Raw genomic sequence first — 19717 nt, 5'->3', positions numbered from 1 at the left:
ATGTAAGAGGAAAAAATTATATAATGTTGGTCAAGATTTGATTTTGATTCAGGATAGAGAACACCATTCAAGTTAATGGAAGCTACAGGGGCATATCTAAAGGCAGAATTTGCCCCTACATGATAATATAAAATTATATAGCAGAAGAAGGTGAAAAACTAAAATAAGGAATTAAGTAATTTAAAAGTAGAGATTGCGATTTCTATCAGAATTTGAATGTCTACAATTACAAATATATTATGCTTTTTGACACGTCCAAAGAAAAGTGATTATTTTCCACTTGGGGAACATATTTTAGTGTCACTTAAACTTTTATGCTATAACAAACTTCAGAAATGAGGCTTTCCTCAAAGAAATACTCAAATTACATTTTTTGTTGTTTCCCAGGAGATCTCTGAAACAAAATGTTAAAATTAATACGTGGAAAGTATGTGTGCGTGTAGGTGCATGTGTGTGTGTCAAGGAGAGGGAATTATTTTCTCAAGCAAATAAAAATGTACTTTAAAATCTTTAAATCACATTTATGAACGCTAATACTTTTAATAGCCTTTACTATGGATTGGAAGAAATTTTCATTCACAAATGGATACATGAATTAAGACATATACTCAGACATAATTAAATTTAATTGCAAGTATACAAAGAGATCTAATTCAGACATCCCTTATGCAAGTACCAAGTTAACAATTCATCATGAAATCACCTTTAATATTTTTTGGCCCATTATATTTCTTTACCACAGTGGAAATTATCAAATGAAATCCTGAGATAGATTTGAGAGATGTACTTTTTTTTCCCCCCCAATATCTTCAACAACCAGTGTTCTCCAAAGTGTTTTATAAACCAATATCATAGGCATATGTGGACACTGGAAATGCAAATCACCAGAATGTAGCTTTGAAAGTTATACCTTGTTTTAGCAGTAAAGGGAAAGCACTGACAAAAGGAAAGAAAATTCAACTTTCACTCTCAACACTAGCGAACAACAAGGAATAGTACTTCATTTAAATCAGCCACCACTAATGGGTTTAATGTCTGAGAGGCTGGAACCTTTCTAATAGGCACATTCCTTTAGTACAGCTTGCAACACCAAAACTGACAGGAACCTCTCTGTGCACTTCAAAAGGAAGGATGAAAATTGTATTAAATTACAGATGAGTCCAGTCTCTTTTGATGATACAGGTGACAACCCTTCCATCCAGACGTTAACCTGCTGGACCCCATACAAACTGAACTTATTTTTCAACTCATTCAGACGTTACTGAAACAACAGCACTACAAAGTACACTCTTCCCTAGGTTTTGTTTCCTCTGCTCTCAAACCGTATAAGAAATGAGTAAAACAGGGAGGGACCATGATTTTTTGTGTTTGCACAGCACCTACCACAGAAGTTTCTGAAGCGTTCTAATGCAAACTACAGGTCCGATTCTCATTTAAATTAATGGGAACAGGTATCCAGGATCAGCTATAAAAATATTATCATAGTTTATGCAGATCCATCTCGACTGAATTGCTTTCTGACAGTAAAACAGTAAAAATTTGTGCTACACAATTTACCGTGAATAATTCACAACAAAAAAGATGAATGAAAAGTCTGTTAAAACAAAATGAATGAAAGATTAATGAAAATTCTGTTATAAGTACCAGTAAGATAAATAAATTTATTCTCTGGTAAAGATAGAATTTTTAGAATAACAAAATTATTTCTTAATTTTCAAATATCAAGTATGTCATTTTTTATCTTGCAGAAGCTGAAATAATCGTCTTTTCTCTCTCTCAGGATAGAAAGCCTTAGAATCAATTATCAATACTCATCCTGACTATCACTACTTTGAAAGACTGTCAATCCAGCAAGTCTGGCTTCCTTCTAGTTTATTTTCGTGGGATTTAACCCAGACCATTTCTAAATGTTACAAAAATTACTTTGTATGATATGTTACTTATTTTAATCAAATACATTTTTTTTTTCTAATTGTCACTGCTATGGAAAACTCACAGGGGATGGTCTGACTTGTGTACATTTCTGACAGTGAAATCGGTAACAACAGCTGCTTTGTGCCAGCTAGCGCATGTACCGTACCTCTCAAGCCTTGTCATTCACATCTCCCCTAATTACCAAACATCTGCTTTCCATTTCCATTAACACTGCACTACCAGCTTGTCTAGTTTAATACCAATGACTCTTGACCTCCCCCAAGGAAGACACTTTCTGTCAAAATTCCCCCAAAAGAAGTCAGCTCTGCACAATAAATTTGTATTAAAAAAAAAAAAAAAAAGAAAAACAAAAGCCTTCCCAAAGGAAAAGCCTTTTGCAATCAGATAAGTAAGATTAAAAGTAATTTTGAACAAAAGCACACATCCTTTGCAAATTGTGCTTCATGTCTCCAAGAAGCTTAAGAAATATCTTTAAGCCCAGAAACACGAATATTAAGTGTAACATACGAAGCAACGGGATACATGACAGGTTACTGCAACAGCCTATAGGTTAGGGTGACTGCATATCTGGCAAATATAGAACTATTATCTGTAATGATATCTGTCTACTTAAATAGAGACCATAATGGAAGGTCCCAACTGCCTTTATTATTTTTTTAATTATAGGTTATTATAATAGTGTTAATGTTCACTGGTTAATCCAGGATTCTAAAATTCAAAAGAATTATGACTCTATAACTTACAGCAATTCTTTTTCTTTATTCCAGGTTGTGATCTCATAAAAATTTATTCCTATTTGGAAATCAGATGGTACTTAAAATATTTAATAGCTTCATTTTGTTTTCAAGTTACAGTACACTATAAAAGTACAAGAATAAAAAAAGGTTAAAAATGTGGAAATGTCTTCTTTTAAAGTGATGGTAGAATATAACCATTGCCCTCAAAATCACAGGAAAGTCTACATTTCCTTGGCCTTGATGACAGTCTTACCCTGGGCAATGAGATACAGCTTAAGACAATGTGTTCTTTAAAACGAGGTCTATGGAAAAAAAGGCAGTCATATTGTAGGAATTCTAATAATAAATGTAAAGAAAATCAAGCTGAGCCTCTCCCATTTTCACAACAATAATTTCATATTTGTTTTTCCACCCCAAAGATTTCCATGCAGTTACTTCATTAACCATGAGGCAAATAACCACAATACTAAGACATGTGTTTGCCTCTGTGACCCTGTAATGGTGAAATGCTGGCAGAAGGCTCATTGCCTTTTACATTTTCCACATGGGGAATGGACGCTCAAGAGAGCTGTGTACCACTGGAAATACAATTCTAGAACATAGTCCTCAAACTTGTCAGATATTAAATGCTCAAGTTCAGCTTTATTAATAAATGGGAAGGATAAATTGCTATGGCAAGGGAAGGAAAATCAAAATCATTAGCAGGCACTAATACAACATATCTTGCTGTTTTATACCAGTAAGTATAAGAGCATTCATAGTACTTGCTGCAGGGAATCTGCATTGGTATCAGCTTAGTGTCAGTGGATGCCGCCATGGACAATGAAACAAGAGACAATTAAAGACAGAGGTTTGTTTTGGGGGTGGGAGCTGGATGGTTTTAGTTGTTTTTAATAAGAAAAGAAGGTGACAAGATAAAATGTTGGAAAAACGATGATAAAAACTGTGGGGTTTCAATGTATAGTACCTTCCTAATTGTCAACCTCCCTGAAGAACCTATCACAGAAAAACAGTTTAACGGAAGGAGAAAAAAAATCATCTTTTAATCTCAACAATAAAAGCATTCCAGCCTTTGTATCTGCTGACTTACAAAAAAGTGCTTTCTAACAACAAAAGATGGAGCAGTAATTACATAAATCTCTTCATTCTTGATGAAGACACAATGGAGTATAAGGAAATCAATAGTGTTTCTGCTGTAATTCTTGTTTTTATTATGAGCTGAAAGCAAACTTGTTAAAATTGGATTCTGCTTCTTGTGTATGTGTTCTTGTGTATGAAAAAAAATAAATTAAGATCCAACAACACCAAAGCAAGAACATGCAGCCTTTAAAAGCTTAGAAATTATTTTCCTCCTATAATACTTACAAGACTTATGATGCTGTGAAATCTTACATTAGGAAATGGGTATTATAAGAGCAATTTAGTATTTTACATATATCTTGAAAAATTGATAGCAACATAAAAAATACAGTTTTAGTGGTTGTTCTGCAGACAGCCAAAATGCCTAAAGGTTACCAACAAAATTGAAATCCATGTATTAAGTAAACTAAATGCACCCTGAAGTCAAATGTTTCCACCTTATTTTCAATAAATTGGCTGTAATGATTTTATCCCACAACATACATTTATAATATATGCCGCTCAAGAATGAGTAATACTGTTGATTTTGCAAAGAAAAGGTGGAAATTATTGCATTTAAAAATAATTAATAGATGGGTCTGCATACCTTTGAATTAAATTAAAAGAAAAATATTTCTTTTTTGTGGAGATGATTGCATTCATATCCTGTTTGGTGTGAAAAGTAGATTCCAAAAAGCTTTTAACTAATTTGTTCAATTTGTTTCAAAGCCAACATGAATAGGCTTGGTGCAAATTCAGATTCATTAAAACTTAATTAATATGCATCATTATGCAAATGAGGTTGCAGTTAATGAGTTCTTAAAAGAAGCTTTCTTTAATTAGTTCAGTTTTAATGGCATCATCATTTATCTGACTTGTTTTTAAAGCCACATGACATACAAAAAGTGACCATCCTCTACAATGTTGCAGTTTTCTGTTTTCTAATTGTGTTTCATCTTAATTCTTTAATGCTGAAAACTTTGAAAAAGTTAAATGTTTTGATGTTCAGTTCTACTGACTGTTATTTCAATTAAAAATACACTGTTTTGTTTAGACTGGAGATATGTCTCTCCTTTTATTTTTGCCTCCTATTATCTAGTCACTGGTGTTTTTCAGTACACATACAGAAAAGGTGAGATGTAATTGTAGTAATTTTTTAACTCTGGGATGATTTAGTCTACATGTTATTAGTGGACTTTATAAGGTCTGCTACTGCCAACACGTTACTAAATATGAGTGTTCACTGAGAAGTAATACTTCAAGGAGAATCGGAGGATAAATGTTGGTGTGAAACTAAACAGGTTAAACAAGTACCTTGGGAACAGAAAAGACAAAAGCAATGCAGTTACACATTTCTATAGTTTCAAATCTGGAAGCTTCAGAAATATAATAAGTTTTAAAACATCTTTAAATCTACAAAATATTGTTCTACATAATTACAATTATGTTTTGACAAGCTTTCTTCAGAATGTAAGTTCTGTGAGGGGAAAAATTATAACTCTTTTACAAAGGTGTCACTTGCAATACAACAGAGGGAGTGATTCTTAAGAGTGTGGGATAAGCAGCATCTCTGCAACAATCTAGTCTGACCACCTGTGTATGCTGCCCATAAACAATCACAAGATTTCTGTGCTTCCTTGTTGGAACCTCAAAACCTTTACAACAGGTTTTAGGTTAAAAAAAAATAATAATAGTAAGGTTCTCAGTGACAGTAAACTCTTGAACAGGTTCTTGAAACATACCTAATCCAGTGGCATGCTGGCCTACAACTAAGGATATGAGTTAGCTGTAACTGGAACATTTGAAGCTGATTCTAAAAATATACACCTACAGTTTGCATGTGTTTACAACTCAGGTCCTGACAGACAGTCAGATTGGTTGTATCAATAACAATTACCAAGTAAGAGTTTTGAATGCTGTTATGTTTTATTTATTCATGTCTAAAACAGAATGGACTTGTGTCAACACAAAGACTCAACATTTCCAGTGAGCACTGGATACAGCTGTTGGCATACTACATATTAAAGGAAAATAGTGTTCTACACATCTGCACTTCTCTGTTCAAATCTATAGAGATATCTGCATGAGCAAAGACAGTTTACCTCACTTCATACTTGAGGGATCAGGCATTTAATGGAAAATTCTTCTTTCCATCATCATTAGTTACTGACTGCTGACTTACAGCAGTACCCGTAAGAGGACAGTTACTTTCCTAACACCCTGTCAGTGGTGGTCCTTTTTCCAGGCTGCTCTTCATCCAAAAGGAGATCACTATAGAAGTTGAAGAGATGGAACAATAGGCAATTGATACCTAGGTCATTTGGCTTCACTATATGCAGCACAGGAAAAACATAACTTTAAGAGAAGTTTTAATATGGAAGGATGAGCCTAGTGAGATCACATCATGCAGAGGAGGCCACCTGGGAAAAGACATGGAGGCGACTATGAAATGTTAGTAGAAGATGGAGTAAAAGAAAGGGGAGAATATGAGATCTGGGCAGTGAGGAAGAAAATGACTTTTCACATACTGAGTCAGATAAAACATTAACAGTATGGGGCACCTGAATATCATTAGCAAGCACTTTCAAAGTGTTTGGAATTCAAGTAACTTCAGCAACTGAAGTGAACTGAGAAAGTGTTACAGCACAGGGCAGAAATTTCAGTCCTTTGACATTTTAACGGGTTTTCCAAATACAGCCAAAGGAAATCAATATAACAGTTCCAGCTTTCTATCACGTCTGGACTTCTCTTGGAGAGCAGCAGCTATGTTTTGGCTGCAATTCTCAGACATCTGAACGGGCCCATCAGAAAAGTCCAAGAGAGATCTACTCTATCATCTATAAGAAGACTGCTACAACCTTTTCTCTGCCATCCATGCTCCAACTATATCTACCTTCACATTGTTCAAATTCTCTCTAGAAACCTCTCCACCAGTTATCGTCAGCCATTTTAAAGCCACAGAAATCTTACCTAAACATTTTGTGATCTAAACTGACACAGAACATGATTTATACATGTTCAGTATTCCTCATCTGCTTGGATGGGAAGTTTCAGCTATTCAGACCATAGCTGAGAGTGATTCACTCCACCTCCATGAGTGCTTTGCATGGAAGTAGATGAAATCCCTAGTGCAGGCATGAGAGAAGTCAACGAGTTTTGTCTTGCCTACCATAATCTCTTCCATCTGATAAGAAAGTATGGGGTAAAAGCTGGGAACTTTGGCACCAGGAAAATAGAGGATTCCTAGTCTAGTGAGAGGTGTCCCTGCCAATGGCAGTGGGGATTGGAATTAGATGATCTTTAAGGTCCCTTACAACCCAAAGCATTCTGTGATTCTATAATTCAATGAAAAAAAATGGTGGACAAAATCCAAGAATTTCCAGGTAACAACTGCTACACAAAGCACCTATACATTCCCACAATTGCAAACTTTTCTGTGTCTTTTTAATAATCAATTGCCAAACACTGATATTAAATAGCAAACATTTTGACAGGGCAAATTCCCCTTCTCTCTTTTGTTCCTTTTCTGATATAAATATTACAACTAATTAACATTATTTCTATAAGAGGAACAGAGTTCCTCCACCCACGAGTTGTTCTATCGTTTTACGCCAGGGTCAAATATCTAAAATGTCACACTATCATCATTAAATTGATGTTTTAATCCTCCTTAATACATGACAGAAATGAGCTGTCAATTACAAGAGGAATATTGACATTTTATTCCTGACATCAGTTTCAATGGAAGGAATAAAACACCAATTAAACAACAATTATACACCAAGGTATGACATGTTATATATTTGACATACAGTATAACAATAATTTAAAAAAAATCATTTCTCACTAATAGTAAGGAGAATGGGAGTTTATTAAGAACATCAGTTACCTTTTACCTCAATACTTTATCTTTGTACATCTTAATACTCTAGTGGGAGTCATGGTCCAAAGACACACCAGCTTCTTAAGTTAGGAACGGAGGAAAAACAAATGGGAAATGTTAGGGGAAGCAGTGACCAATTTCTGAACTTGGTTCCAGACAGTTTCAAGAAACGTTGAAGTCTTCCTGCATGAACAGAGACAGAAGAAAAAAAATACAAGTAGAGACTAAAATAGGAAGACTAATTTTAGGAAATTTACTTCCATTTGCCAGTGCTTCCTCTTTGATCATGACTTCTTTTAAATTTCAGGACCTCTCTATCTACATTCACACATTCAGGAAACATTTCCTCAGATGCAAGGAAAAAGCTGTACCAGCAAATCACATAATTCCAGGGGATTCATCTACAGTGGGTTCCCAGCAGAGCACTGAGAAAGGAATCTGCCATTAGTACCAGCTGTGTGTATACCACACAATCACTCTCTGGTGATTGCAGGGAAAAGACAAGTATTGGTTGAACTTAGTTGTATCTTCCATTTTAGAGACACCAAATAGCTATAATGTGTCAGGTCCTTCACAACTTCCAATGCCAGCTCTTTGTGAGAAAACTTCCTCGCATTAGTCTTGAATGACTTCTTCTTGTGGGATTGACCACAGAATGAGAAAATCTATTCTATAGGTAGCATTGCCACATCCTCTCCAGTTCTCCCAAACCAATATTAGAAGGTCGGGTTTGTTTTTGTTTTGTTTTTCTGATATTCAGATAAGAGGGATTTCAAAGGATGGCCTTCTATTTTAATAGGGTAAAAAGCTTTAGGATTCATTTTCATTTGCATTCACAATTTTACCATTAACTTTCACTAAGACCGGGACTAGGCCTGATGTTTAAGCATCATATAAAGGCATCTCCAAAAACTTGAGATTCTTTAATAACATTTTTTTCCTTTAACTACGGACAATAATAAGAAAAATTCCAGCATCAGACCCCACAGACTGAATAGAAGGTGTCAGCAGGACATTGTTATGAAATCTAAGAACACCTTGTAAACTGAATTCAGTAGCACACAGCCAATAGATTAAGTTCTGTACTCAGATAACCACACTCCACACTGGCTGAGTTATATTTATATTTAGGTGAAAGCTTCATTATCATCCTGAAGGTGGGAGAAAACTTCAATCTGAACTAGAATCAGTCACTAGACTGATTCTATTTGTAGTTTTTATCTAATTTGTAGCTATTATTTCTCTCACACCTGACTTGGCAGGCTAGTGAACAACAGCAAAAATACATTTTTATTTATGAATACACAAGAAAACTTTGTTTTTCTAGTTGTAAAACACTGTAAGGGGTAAGCAGTAAATAGGAAAGAGAACATAAAACTGATGAGCACTTACCCTCTATTCCCTACTGATGCTTCTACTTAGCCCTGCTTAGCATTTCAATCTATATAAAGTCAATGGGCCATATAACCTTCTTCTATATACACTAACCAATTAACATTATTCTTTAATAGGAAGAAGTTTAGGGGATTCTTTTTACCAGTTTGATTCAAAGTAACATTGTTACTAAACAACAATGCTGTTGGGTGCAAGATGCATGTGCTCTGTGAAGACAATTGATTACAGTATATCTAAACTACTGAAAATATCCATTTATTTTGAATAATAGAACCATTTAAGCAATGATTTCTTAATACTAAGCAAGTGGTCAAGATTACAGTTACAGTGTAATATTACACTTACAGAGCTTCTTAGGTAACTATTAATTTAAGCATTTTTAAAAAGATATAAAGAGATAAAGTAAAAGGGAGTTAGGTTAAGATTTTAAAAATTACCTTGCTTGTTTGTTTTTGTGTGTCTTTTTTAATGGGTAATGAAAATAAATTTATCAACTCCACTTTTGTTCAAGTCTTGTTTATAACTCATTTCACTTGCAGTTCAAGCACTAAAAGTAGTGCCTGTTGCTTTCAAACTCTTCAAAGGAAATTGATTAGGCAGTTCTGATCGTGAGGTTGTGATTAGGGATTGTTGTTGTTCTGGTTTTTTTGTTTGTTTGTTTGTTTTCTTCCAAGTGTCCAAGACAGTCTATGAAGGATTACTTTGGGGGAGTTTCTCTTCTTGGTAGTCCAGATTTGGTGATTTTCGTTGATACAACTTTTTCAATATTCTTTTCATCCTGCTGCTGCAATATGATAGTAAGATTATTTGAAAATGTCATCACTATCACCCAAAACCAAGTTTGATTCAAAGTAACTATCACCCAAACAAAAGTTACATCATCCTTGCTCATTCCACTATCATTTCTTCAATCGTTCTTTTTAAGATATTATCGTGGAGGCTGTTGGGTACACCATCCCAAAGAAAAAGGCCTCAACAGCATGAGAATAGTCCAGTGTCTTGCAAATCTCAAGACATGCCACATGTTTGTAAAGTGTTTCTAGAACCTCATTTCATAGCAGAGGGATGCTGACCTGAACCTGAGATTCAGAAGCAAACAGACATGCTTCTCAAGATTCTTCCCATCTGTTTTTACTTTTAAAACACTGAATAGTATATGTATCAATATAAAATACGTGAGATTTCTTCTTATATGAAGAGGATGGTGTGTGAAAAGTGCTCTGGTCATCTCACTAGTGTCTCATGTACAACATGAGCAGCAGCACTGATCATCACTCACAGGCTTAAGAAGCATCACATGTACTATGTGCTACTATGGAGTGGGAGACTACAATTATAATTTAGGCTTGATGAAAGTTGTTACACTGAAAAAGGTGGGAAAATGACAAATAAATTTTAGTAAGATATCAGTGTAGCCCAGTATATTTAATTTTGACCACTAAATCAAGAACAGAGAAACGAGACAACTTTTGAACAGTTAGTAAAGAGGAGAGCCCTGAAGGTCAACAAGGACATAATTTACCTGATTAGTAATGTTGCAGGATGTAGGCTGTCCAACATTTCCTTCGAAAGCAGCAGCAGCAAAGAATCTGGATTTAGATAGAGAAGGTAACTAAGAAGAAAGCTATTTCAGATTTAATTCTGATCAACTATGATTAAAAAATTTGAACGTGAAAAGTAATTCGAAAGTTACTGTGAGAAGACTGTAATTTGAAAAATGTGAAAAACAGTAAATACTAATATGGTAACAAAACTCACAAAGAAAAAAATCCAGCAAACTTGGAAAATTAGTGGCTAAAATTCAATGGAAATATGATCTAAATAAATTACTACAGAAAAGCAAACAAATAACTGAAAGACTACTAATTCAATACTTGGGATACTGTCCCTAAGGAGCTTTTTCCAAATCCCACAATATTCAAAAATTTCGTTAATAGCTTAGGTGATACAATAAAGCATAAATTTTTAAGGTCTGTGAAGGATGGTAAGAAGGAGCTTAAAAGTTAAAAAACCTAAATAAATTAGAAGAACAGTCTGAAAACAGAAAGAGGAAGCAACATGATGAAAATCTTCCCATATAAAAAGACTATTATAAAGACAGGAAGCAAGACCACTTCTTACCCACTGAGGACAAAAACAATCAGTAAATTTTCAGAAAATAAGGTTTTTTAGATATTAAAACTTCTCTGTGTGTAAGAGTTTAAAAGTGAAACAAGCTATCTATGCAAAGAATTGTCTTGAAGGTCAGATAAACACTTATCAAGTATGATTTTAACAGGAGTGGATCATGTTAACTAATAAGGTAACTCTCAGTTGCCCAAATTGCAACTTTCCCCGTACATTTCCTATAAACATTTTTCTTAGAAATTAGACTTCCTTCATTTTTCTTCCCATATACACACACTTTTTTTTTTCCCCCATTTGAAGGCTGTTCTAGAATCTAATTATTTTAATGGTTCAGAAACTTGTTCTCCCTTCCACTTTACATTTCCCCATTTGCTATTAAGCAAAAACTAGCTTCCCTCCTAGGCAGTTCTTTTCCTTCCACATTTCTTACTGGTAATTCACTCTAAATGCAAAAATATACAGGAAACATAACTGCATCAGAATCTTTTGCAATCAGTCCAAAAAGAAGTATAAATCTGAAACAGACCTCACTGAAAAATATCAAGACCCTAAAAGAGATAAACGTTTTGTAATTTTGACCACCAAACTATTGAGCATCAGTTTTGAAACTCCAGATGGTTTCTCAGCTTTCTCTTCATTTATGATTTATGTCAGAGCTACCTCAATCACTATTTTTCACTAATGAACTGTCGTTCAGATTTTTCTTTATAGTTTTGTGTTTGTTTTCATATAGGCAAGAGACTGTTTCCAGCTAATTATTTAATTTTTCTGGTAGCTGAAGTTACACCTCAGTAGTCTATTGAAATAAGAGAAGTCTGTTTCACTTTTCTTCACATGTTCTTAATGGACCATATCAGCAGACTTAATCATAAGAAAACTCCACAGTCATATTCAAAATAAAATCTTCCTTTGTGACTAAAACCTTGCCTGTGCTGCAGCATAAAATTATCATGACAGCATGCACCATTTTTCTGCCATAAATTCCTCTCTTTTTTTACTGATGTCCTAATACGTGATCTTGGGAACATCCCTTAACCTTTCTGAGCTATTTCCATTTCAGATTGTTGGCCTGGTCAATTAACATACTCTCAAAGCATAGAAGGACTTCACCCTATATATATATATATATATATACACACACATACATATATAATCAACATCTAGCGTAATAAGCCTTCAGTTTTTGTTAACACCTTTACCTTAAATTGCATCGTAAATAATAAAGTTTACTGACACTCATTACAAACTTGCCATCATCTGGTCTGATTAATAAGAGGCAACCTGACAATGTGAAAGGACCAAACTGTTTTTGTATTAAAGATTTATGATTCATTTTCAGGCCTAATAAAAGTATGTTATCATACACTTTTAATATTAAGTGTCCACTATTTACACACTGTAAAGATTTTAAACCAGTCAAACTCAAATATAATTTCTCTGAACACGGACCACTACATCTGGCAATGAATATATATATATATATATATATGAATACAGATAATTTGGACTTGGAAGTAGGGGACCACTACTACATAGCCTTGCAGATGTGAGAATAGGAAGTCTCTTCCTTCCATTATAACCCCACAATTTCAGATCTCTGTCATAACACAAACGTAAAAGAAGATCAATGGAATTAAAAAACAACAAATTTTGAACTGGTAACTGCAACTCTATGCCAGAAAATAATAACCCTCTTTCCCCTGAAAACAGGAGTTTGGCAGGATTAAAATAAGTTAATTATAAATGTACACGGATAGAAATATACTTAATATCAGATAAAATATTCACTATCCAATTAAAACAATCAGTATACTCCATCAGACTTCTGGATATGAATCAATTGGAAGGCCTTGTTTAAAGTGTAACGCTACTATGCCTCAGTAAACGTGAGCCAATTAGCAGATTATACACGTTGGCGGAGACAAAGACATGACTAGTTTAGCATGTCCTGAAGGCAAAGTTCAACTTAGGTTTCCTGTTCTCTAAACACACAATTTGTGTTGCTGTCTACACAAGGCCTAACAAATTTCGGATTCCACTACTGTACTGGATTTCCTTACAACCTCCACTGATGCAGCAGCTGTCAGTTAGAGAGAGGATATTGAACCAGCAAGATTTAGAAATACCCAGCCTGGCATGCAGGGTAGCAAATCTACAAGAGAGCTGCTTAGATGAAGTCCAGGATTCGAGCCAGTCCCATCCAGCATGACCAATTTTTTCCAAGAGAACTAACAGTGAGTGCTCAGTCACAAACAGCAAATCACTCTCTTCTTGTTACCAGCCAAATTTGGGATGTTCTTCTGAACCTTCATGGTTCTTCTGCAAAAACATTTCTATTTCCTAAGGTGCATCAGTCTTGGGGGGCCATCACTTAATGGATCAATTTTCTCCCTGAATCATATGGAAACATGTAGTGTCAAAATCACTTTTACTCAACAGTAACCATGGTTTAAGCCACACAGTAAAAGAAATTGTATATATTTTCACTTGCAAGCTTTTTCTGTGAATAAGATTTATTTTTAAAAGAAAGAGAGCGTGTATGAGTCAAAAGGTTCATTTACAAGGCTGTCATGGAGACAGCATTTTTAAATAACCACAGCTACATCAAATGATAATCATCAGACCAAATAAACTAAATGCCAAAATACTCTGAAACCTAAAAATAAGAGCCAGGTCTAAATTACTCTAATTTCTATGGCTTTACAACATTTCAAAAGGTAAGTCACGTTCTGAGTGTATACTCTTTGTTTTTCATTCTTGAAGAGCAGTGAAGTGGTTTGTGAATCAGGCTTTTAAGACATTTGGCTGTAGCAAAATTGTAATAAAAAATGCATAATATGTACTTAAGAAGGAAAGTAACACCTCTGCCATAAATTGGCTCTTTGAAATATTTAAATTAAAAAGACTAAAGCATACTATGCTTGAATAAAACAGAATTAAACAGCATGTAACTTAGATACATGGGTTTCCTCACAGGGATAAATTTAAAATTGGGATTGCTCAAGGAAAGGAAACTTTTTTCAAGACAATATCAACATTGTTAGCAGGATTTTCTCCAATTCAGATTTGCTTTTGTCATTGTCTGGGCAATCTTCCTTTCCATTGTAATTCATGGGAATTATCATTAACAATGAAAAAATTACTCATTTACTTACATTCTCTTTTGAATAGTGGAGGAATTTCACTGAAAAAAAAAATAAAACAGCCTCCTTTAACGAACAGCAAAGTATATCTCCATAGCTTAATGCCTTGTTCTACTCTTCAAACACAAAACCTTGAAGTCCTTATACTTGGTTCCCACTCAGGCATAATTCCCACTCAAGTAAACTGGCATTTTGCCTGAATAAGATGAGTAACATGATAGGAATTCAGCCATGAGACTGTATCAGTTTATTGCAATATTTCCCCACAGACCACAAGCAAAACTGTACTCTAGATGACAGAAGAAGGCTGCCCAGCACATATGCAGCTACTGGAATTCTGCCAGTTGGGCAATATCCATTGTATTTCTTTAGCATGGAGAGAGAAACATACTGAGATAGGCAACCAAAGCAGAAGCCTAGGACAGAGTCATTTCTGCAAACAAGGGCATGTTTCTTTCTAAATTCCATTTTAATGTATTTGGGGGAGGCTGCAGAGAAGAGACATACCCCAAGTTCACGCTACTGCATCTAACTTCCAGTTACCAATTAATTCCAACATTGAAATATGTTTCTGCTCTCCAAAGAGACAATATGTTCTTTTACATTTTTTTCTGCCTCATCTGGAGTTCAAATGGACTGTGGTTATGGATCAGGTTATAGTATAAATTATACATAAATGAATGCAAATTCAGAATGCCCAGAATGCACTATTCAGAAGCAGAAGGGATAATGCAAAAAATAGCTGAAAGTAAGTATAATCCCTCCCTTCTGCATGCATGTGCCTCTCTTCTCTCTTAAGGAGTTTGTCTGTTCCATTCAGTGACTTTTATGTAGAACCCCTGCATGTTTTGTTTTGAATTCTTCTGTATTTGTCTCAGTTTAGCCTCTTGGAACCTGTGGTTATTAGTACATTACCAAGGAAAGTCCGGATCTAAAATGAGAACCACCTCGATGGGCTATAAATACAAACCAATTAACTTCAACAGTGGATTTATTACAAAATGCACCAACCCTCTTGTTACTTATTGACTAATACTTCAGAGGAAAAATGTGTATCAGTAAATATATATTTATTATTGCATTCATTCTGCTTAAGTGTATATATCACATATACAAACAGAATTATTAATAGCCTTCTCTTTTCATTCTCTGTATTTTCAGTGGATAATAAAAAAACACACTATTCATCCCATACATCTTTTTGTTGTTGTTGTTGTTGTTCAGAGTCACTTCAGCATGTGTACGACTCTGAGAATCTCTTGAAAAAAAGGGCAATATTTATTAACTATCCAATTAAATGCATGTATTATATAGTTTCTGTTCATGACATGGTAGTAAAGAGTCTGTCAGCATTTCCCTTACAAATCCTGCTTTCAGAGGTTTATAATTACAATGTAAAATTGGCCTCTTCCACAATAAAGTTTCAACTTGAGGAAATAGATATAAAGATCTACTTTCAGCAAGAACTGGGTTTGGCTGTCCAGTACACGGTAGTTAAACAATTTTCATTAGTGGAGAATGGAATTCAGAACGTATCACACTTTCTTTCCTTTACTTTTTTAAAGTGAGATGGCCAGATACTTATGCAGCTTGAATCTTCAAACCTCTGAACTCAGCACTTCTAACACCAGCTTGTACATGGATTTCATGGGAGCTGCATGACACAAGAAAAAATTATGTAGTCAAAAAACAAAATAACACCGTTCAAGCTATACAAGCTTGTTTCTCTTCCTAAACGCATCTTTAAAGAGGCTGCTAAGCAAAGGTTTTATGTTTTAAAATTGCAACTTATATAGTCACTACAAGCTCAATGATGACTAGGTAACTCTTCACAGAGCAGCAGGTACTCTCTTGGCTGAGCTGTTTGTTTTCACCTGTCTGCACTGCAAATGTATGTAGTCATTATTCCTCCACCTCAGTTTGGTCTCTTGCTACACCAAATCCTCCAGCTGAAATAGCAAGAGAAGTAAGCTGCTTGTGTAATAAGTGAAAATAAAGTCTGAATTGTCATGCTGGTCATTGGTTTCATGAGCATCCATAGCTGGGAATATCTCTAGTGTGTTTGTAGTGCCAGTTATTCAAATTATCCAGGCACAAATGTAGATCTAACTCCTGAGTCTTACTTTTTTCTTGTTGTTCAAGCAGACAATAGTCCAAGGAAAGAATTTAAACCTAGTTGTTATAAACTGCACTGTATAAGAATAAAAGAACACAGCTATACTGAGGGACCTGCACCCTGCAATAGATTTTTACATTGCAGATAAAAACTATGCAAAAGCCAGAATATATACTGACCTGCACAGGCACATATTCTTTCCAAATATTGGAAACTTATATTGACTCCTATTCCTCAAACAGCATGGTCCCAGAAAAACTTGTCTGAGCTTTCAGCTGTTAAACAATTACCTGTTAGGAAGGCTAGGAAGACTCTGGATTTTACTGGCAGCCTCAACTAAAAGTGGCCTTAGTGCATCAGAGCAGGGCAGTTTAAAAACAAAGCAAAATGTATTTGTGTGAGATGCAGTTCGGCTGCAGGACGTGACCTGAGAATGGGTTTCAGTGGACCTCTGAGAAGAATCACAATTCTACCATAAAATGTTTCTCTATCACCTTTTACTACCCCTTCCCTGCCTCTGTCCATAGTTTCTTCTTAGGAAATTTCTCAAGAAGAAAAAAAGTATCTTACTCAGGAAGGCCTGTGTCATACATCTCTCTCAGAATGTGAGCATAGCTACATATGCACATGGAAAGAGATGTTGGCCTTTAAAAACTAGAGCTGAGCAACCTCAGAACTTAAAGAGTATTTCAGCACAGCTGCCTTTCAGTCTCACCTCCTCTGTGTTTTTTTTCCATTCTGCTAAAGTAGTACACACAAAAAAACCTGCTGAGCCAGCACAGAGACTGATGAAATAAGAGCCTAGAAGTAAATCACTTCTGTACCATAGTCTAACCTAGATCACCTTAGAGGCACCACTTTAGCAACTTGAGGCTGTACTATAATCTGCTAAACCGTCATCGCACCACATACTCCAACATTTCCCTCACTGGGCTCTTTCTGTCTTTGGTACCATCTGGCTTGCAAAGACATCCTCAGAAGTCCTCATTCTATAAAGACTACTGTGGAGATACATTCCTCCCAAAGAAATGGAGATTTTAGGAGTTTATAGAGTCATTCCAGATGCTGTAACAGGACAGCGTAACCTCAGAATTTCGCCCTGAATGCCTTATCCTCTGTCTTGCACACCTGCGTGATTTAATATCAGCTCTCTAACTCTGAAGCTGCCTTTGTTTGACCCATGACTGCTGGAATCAAATCACTAACTATTGCATCTCAGCTTATGTTAAAACAGCGCTAATTCCTAGCCTTCAGAATCCATACAAAAAGTTTAGAAATGGGAATTTCACCTTTTCCAAAAAGCAGAAGACAAATGAAAAGAGTTTCAAGAGTATAGTTTAGTCTAAGACTCTGAATTTTGAGTCAGAGTCTTGATTTTTGCCAATGCCTGGACTTGGCAACTCTATCTAGCCAGCTCTACAGGTATGGCTACACCACAACACAGCTGGAATAAACAGATGACCACTCCCTCAAATTTGCCAGCATAACCACATGTGTGGCTGTAGCTGCCCTTTAATTCATCTGATGTCAAAATGATGGGGAATAGGGCCTTTCAGGTGCAGCTGATTTTGACTAACATAGGTTAGTCAGTGGACTAGAGAAGTATTAAGTTCTGTTCTTGGAGCTACAGCAAACAGATGGAGGCGAGGCAGAGGCGCTGCTCTATTCAGCCAGCTCAGCTCTGTTCAGAACGAGATGCTAAAGACCACTAACTTCTTTTAAGACAAGACCCACTAGGAGAAGAAAAAGTGATTTCAATAATCGAACCAGGTAGCTTTGACATAGAAAACATTTTACATGACAAATTTTGTCATATCTTGAGACAAAGTTTTTAATTTTAGTAGTTATTTTTATTTTTAATTATTTATGTTATATTATAGCATCAGGAACTGCTGTTTCAATTACAAACCAACATCTTGAGAAGTATTTTTATGCTTTCAGCTATCATAAACAAAAAAGATCATTCTAGAAGATCTAAATATCGCTCACAATTTTTTTTCCAGGCACTTATTACAGTTAATATTACTTCAACATTAAAGATAGATTCCACCATGGGATTCTATGTTGTGACTTTAAAAAGAAATTTGAATGGATGTATGTGAGCTAACCTGATCTTATAAATGTAAATATAAAGAAAAAAAATTTCATCCAAAGTTTCAAATTATTGCCCTTCAGCACAGATCCACGCAGCAAGAATGAGCATACCTAAGAGTCACTTATAAATCTGAATTTTTCAGTGTACCTGGCTCCTTCAACATTCTTATTATTGTGTGACTAACATGTCCAGCTCAGATTTCAAGCACTTGACCAATGGTCCAGAACAGCTTTTCTGTCATTTATGGAATTTCACACCAGCATTATTATGGTCAGAATCTCAGTTTTGTACTACAAAAATAAACATCATCACTTTGGAACTTGAAGACTAGGAAGGAGAGGGGGTGGAAAAAAAAACAGTAAACAGTGACTACAAGTTAAAAATGCATTAAAAATATTGCTTTGAAAAAGTATAACTGTGTAAGTAGAGTAAATTGATTGACTGTATTAACTTCTTTACTACTAAAAGATGTTTTCACTGTGGAGCTTTATACAGAGTAGAAGCAGGCTGGCCCACAGCTGCTCATCCAGCAGTCTGGAAAACATGTTTTCCATGGAGTTTGCCACCTTGAACCACTTTATTCCTAAAAATCCAAAAGATTTGTTATATCGGGGCTTTCAAAACATTTTTTTGCCAGAAGTGTTAATGTGTGTCATTAAAGCTGCCAAGCTGCACATAGCATACAGAGACTCTCAATGGAGTTTATAGAAACTGACACAAGAATGTTAAAGAAAACAGAGCACATATACGGAGAGTGACAGCTGATTATTTATTTTTACATATTTTTGAAGTATCAATAAATCCATCTGAAACTTCATGGGCTTGAGATGTTATAAGAGCAGCAAACCACAAATTATAATTTAGTTGTATTTGCCTTCTACATACAAAGAGTTTCCTCCCAGCCCCCAAATAAATGTAAACAGAATATATGTCCGAAACGAACATTTAATAATCAAACAAATTTTAGCTTCCTGGAAGGCCTAGAATGGTGTTATCAAAAGAAAATTACGAAGTAATACCCACCTCACCAAACATTCAGAACTATTTAAGCCCCATGTCTAGCTTAACAGTTCATCGGGATAATTAAAAGAATAATGTGTTTGATCCACCACAGAGTTTATGCACCTGCAATTTGTTGCTGAGCATGCAAATCCTGCCTCAGTCCTG

General features: G+C 35.2%; 1 protein-coding gene across 2 annotated transcripts in view; it reads right to left on the bottom strand.

Moving 5' to 3' along the window:
• LOC310900832 (uncharacterized protein) overlaps nucleotides 1-19717 on the bottom strand; it is a 566674-nt gene that overhangs the window by 387518 nt on the left and 159439 nt on the right. The window contains exons 13-15 of one of the 2 annotated variants that reach the window (XM_083839430.1): nucleotides 10592-10658; nucleotides 9507-9853; nucleotides 7681-7857 (exon numbers count right to left, since the gene is read on the bottom strand). Coding sequence is in view for 1 of the 2 variants with exons in the window: in XM_083839431.1 (XP_083695557.1) it covers nucleotides 9757-9853; nucleotides 10592-10658 (164 nt within the window). In the remaining variant the exon portion in view is untranslated. Of the gene's footprint in view, nucleotides 1-7680; nucleotides 7858-9308; nucleotides 9854-10591; nucleotides 10659-19717 lie in introns of those variants that run through there. The other variant, XM_083839431.1, reaches the window with a different exon arrangement.

The sequence above is a fragment of the Anser anser genome (genome assembly GCF_964211835.1).
Source record: "Anser anser genome assembly, chromosome: 5".
NCBI classification, from domain to species: domain Eukaryota; kingdom Metazoa; phylum Chordata; class Aves; order Anseriformes; family Anatidae; genus Anser; species Anser anser.
Note: the sequence above shows the minus strand (reverse complement) of the source record. Positions and strands in the feature narration are given on the sequence as shown.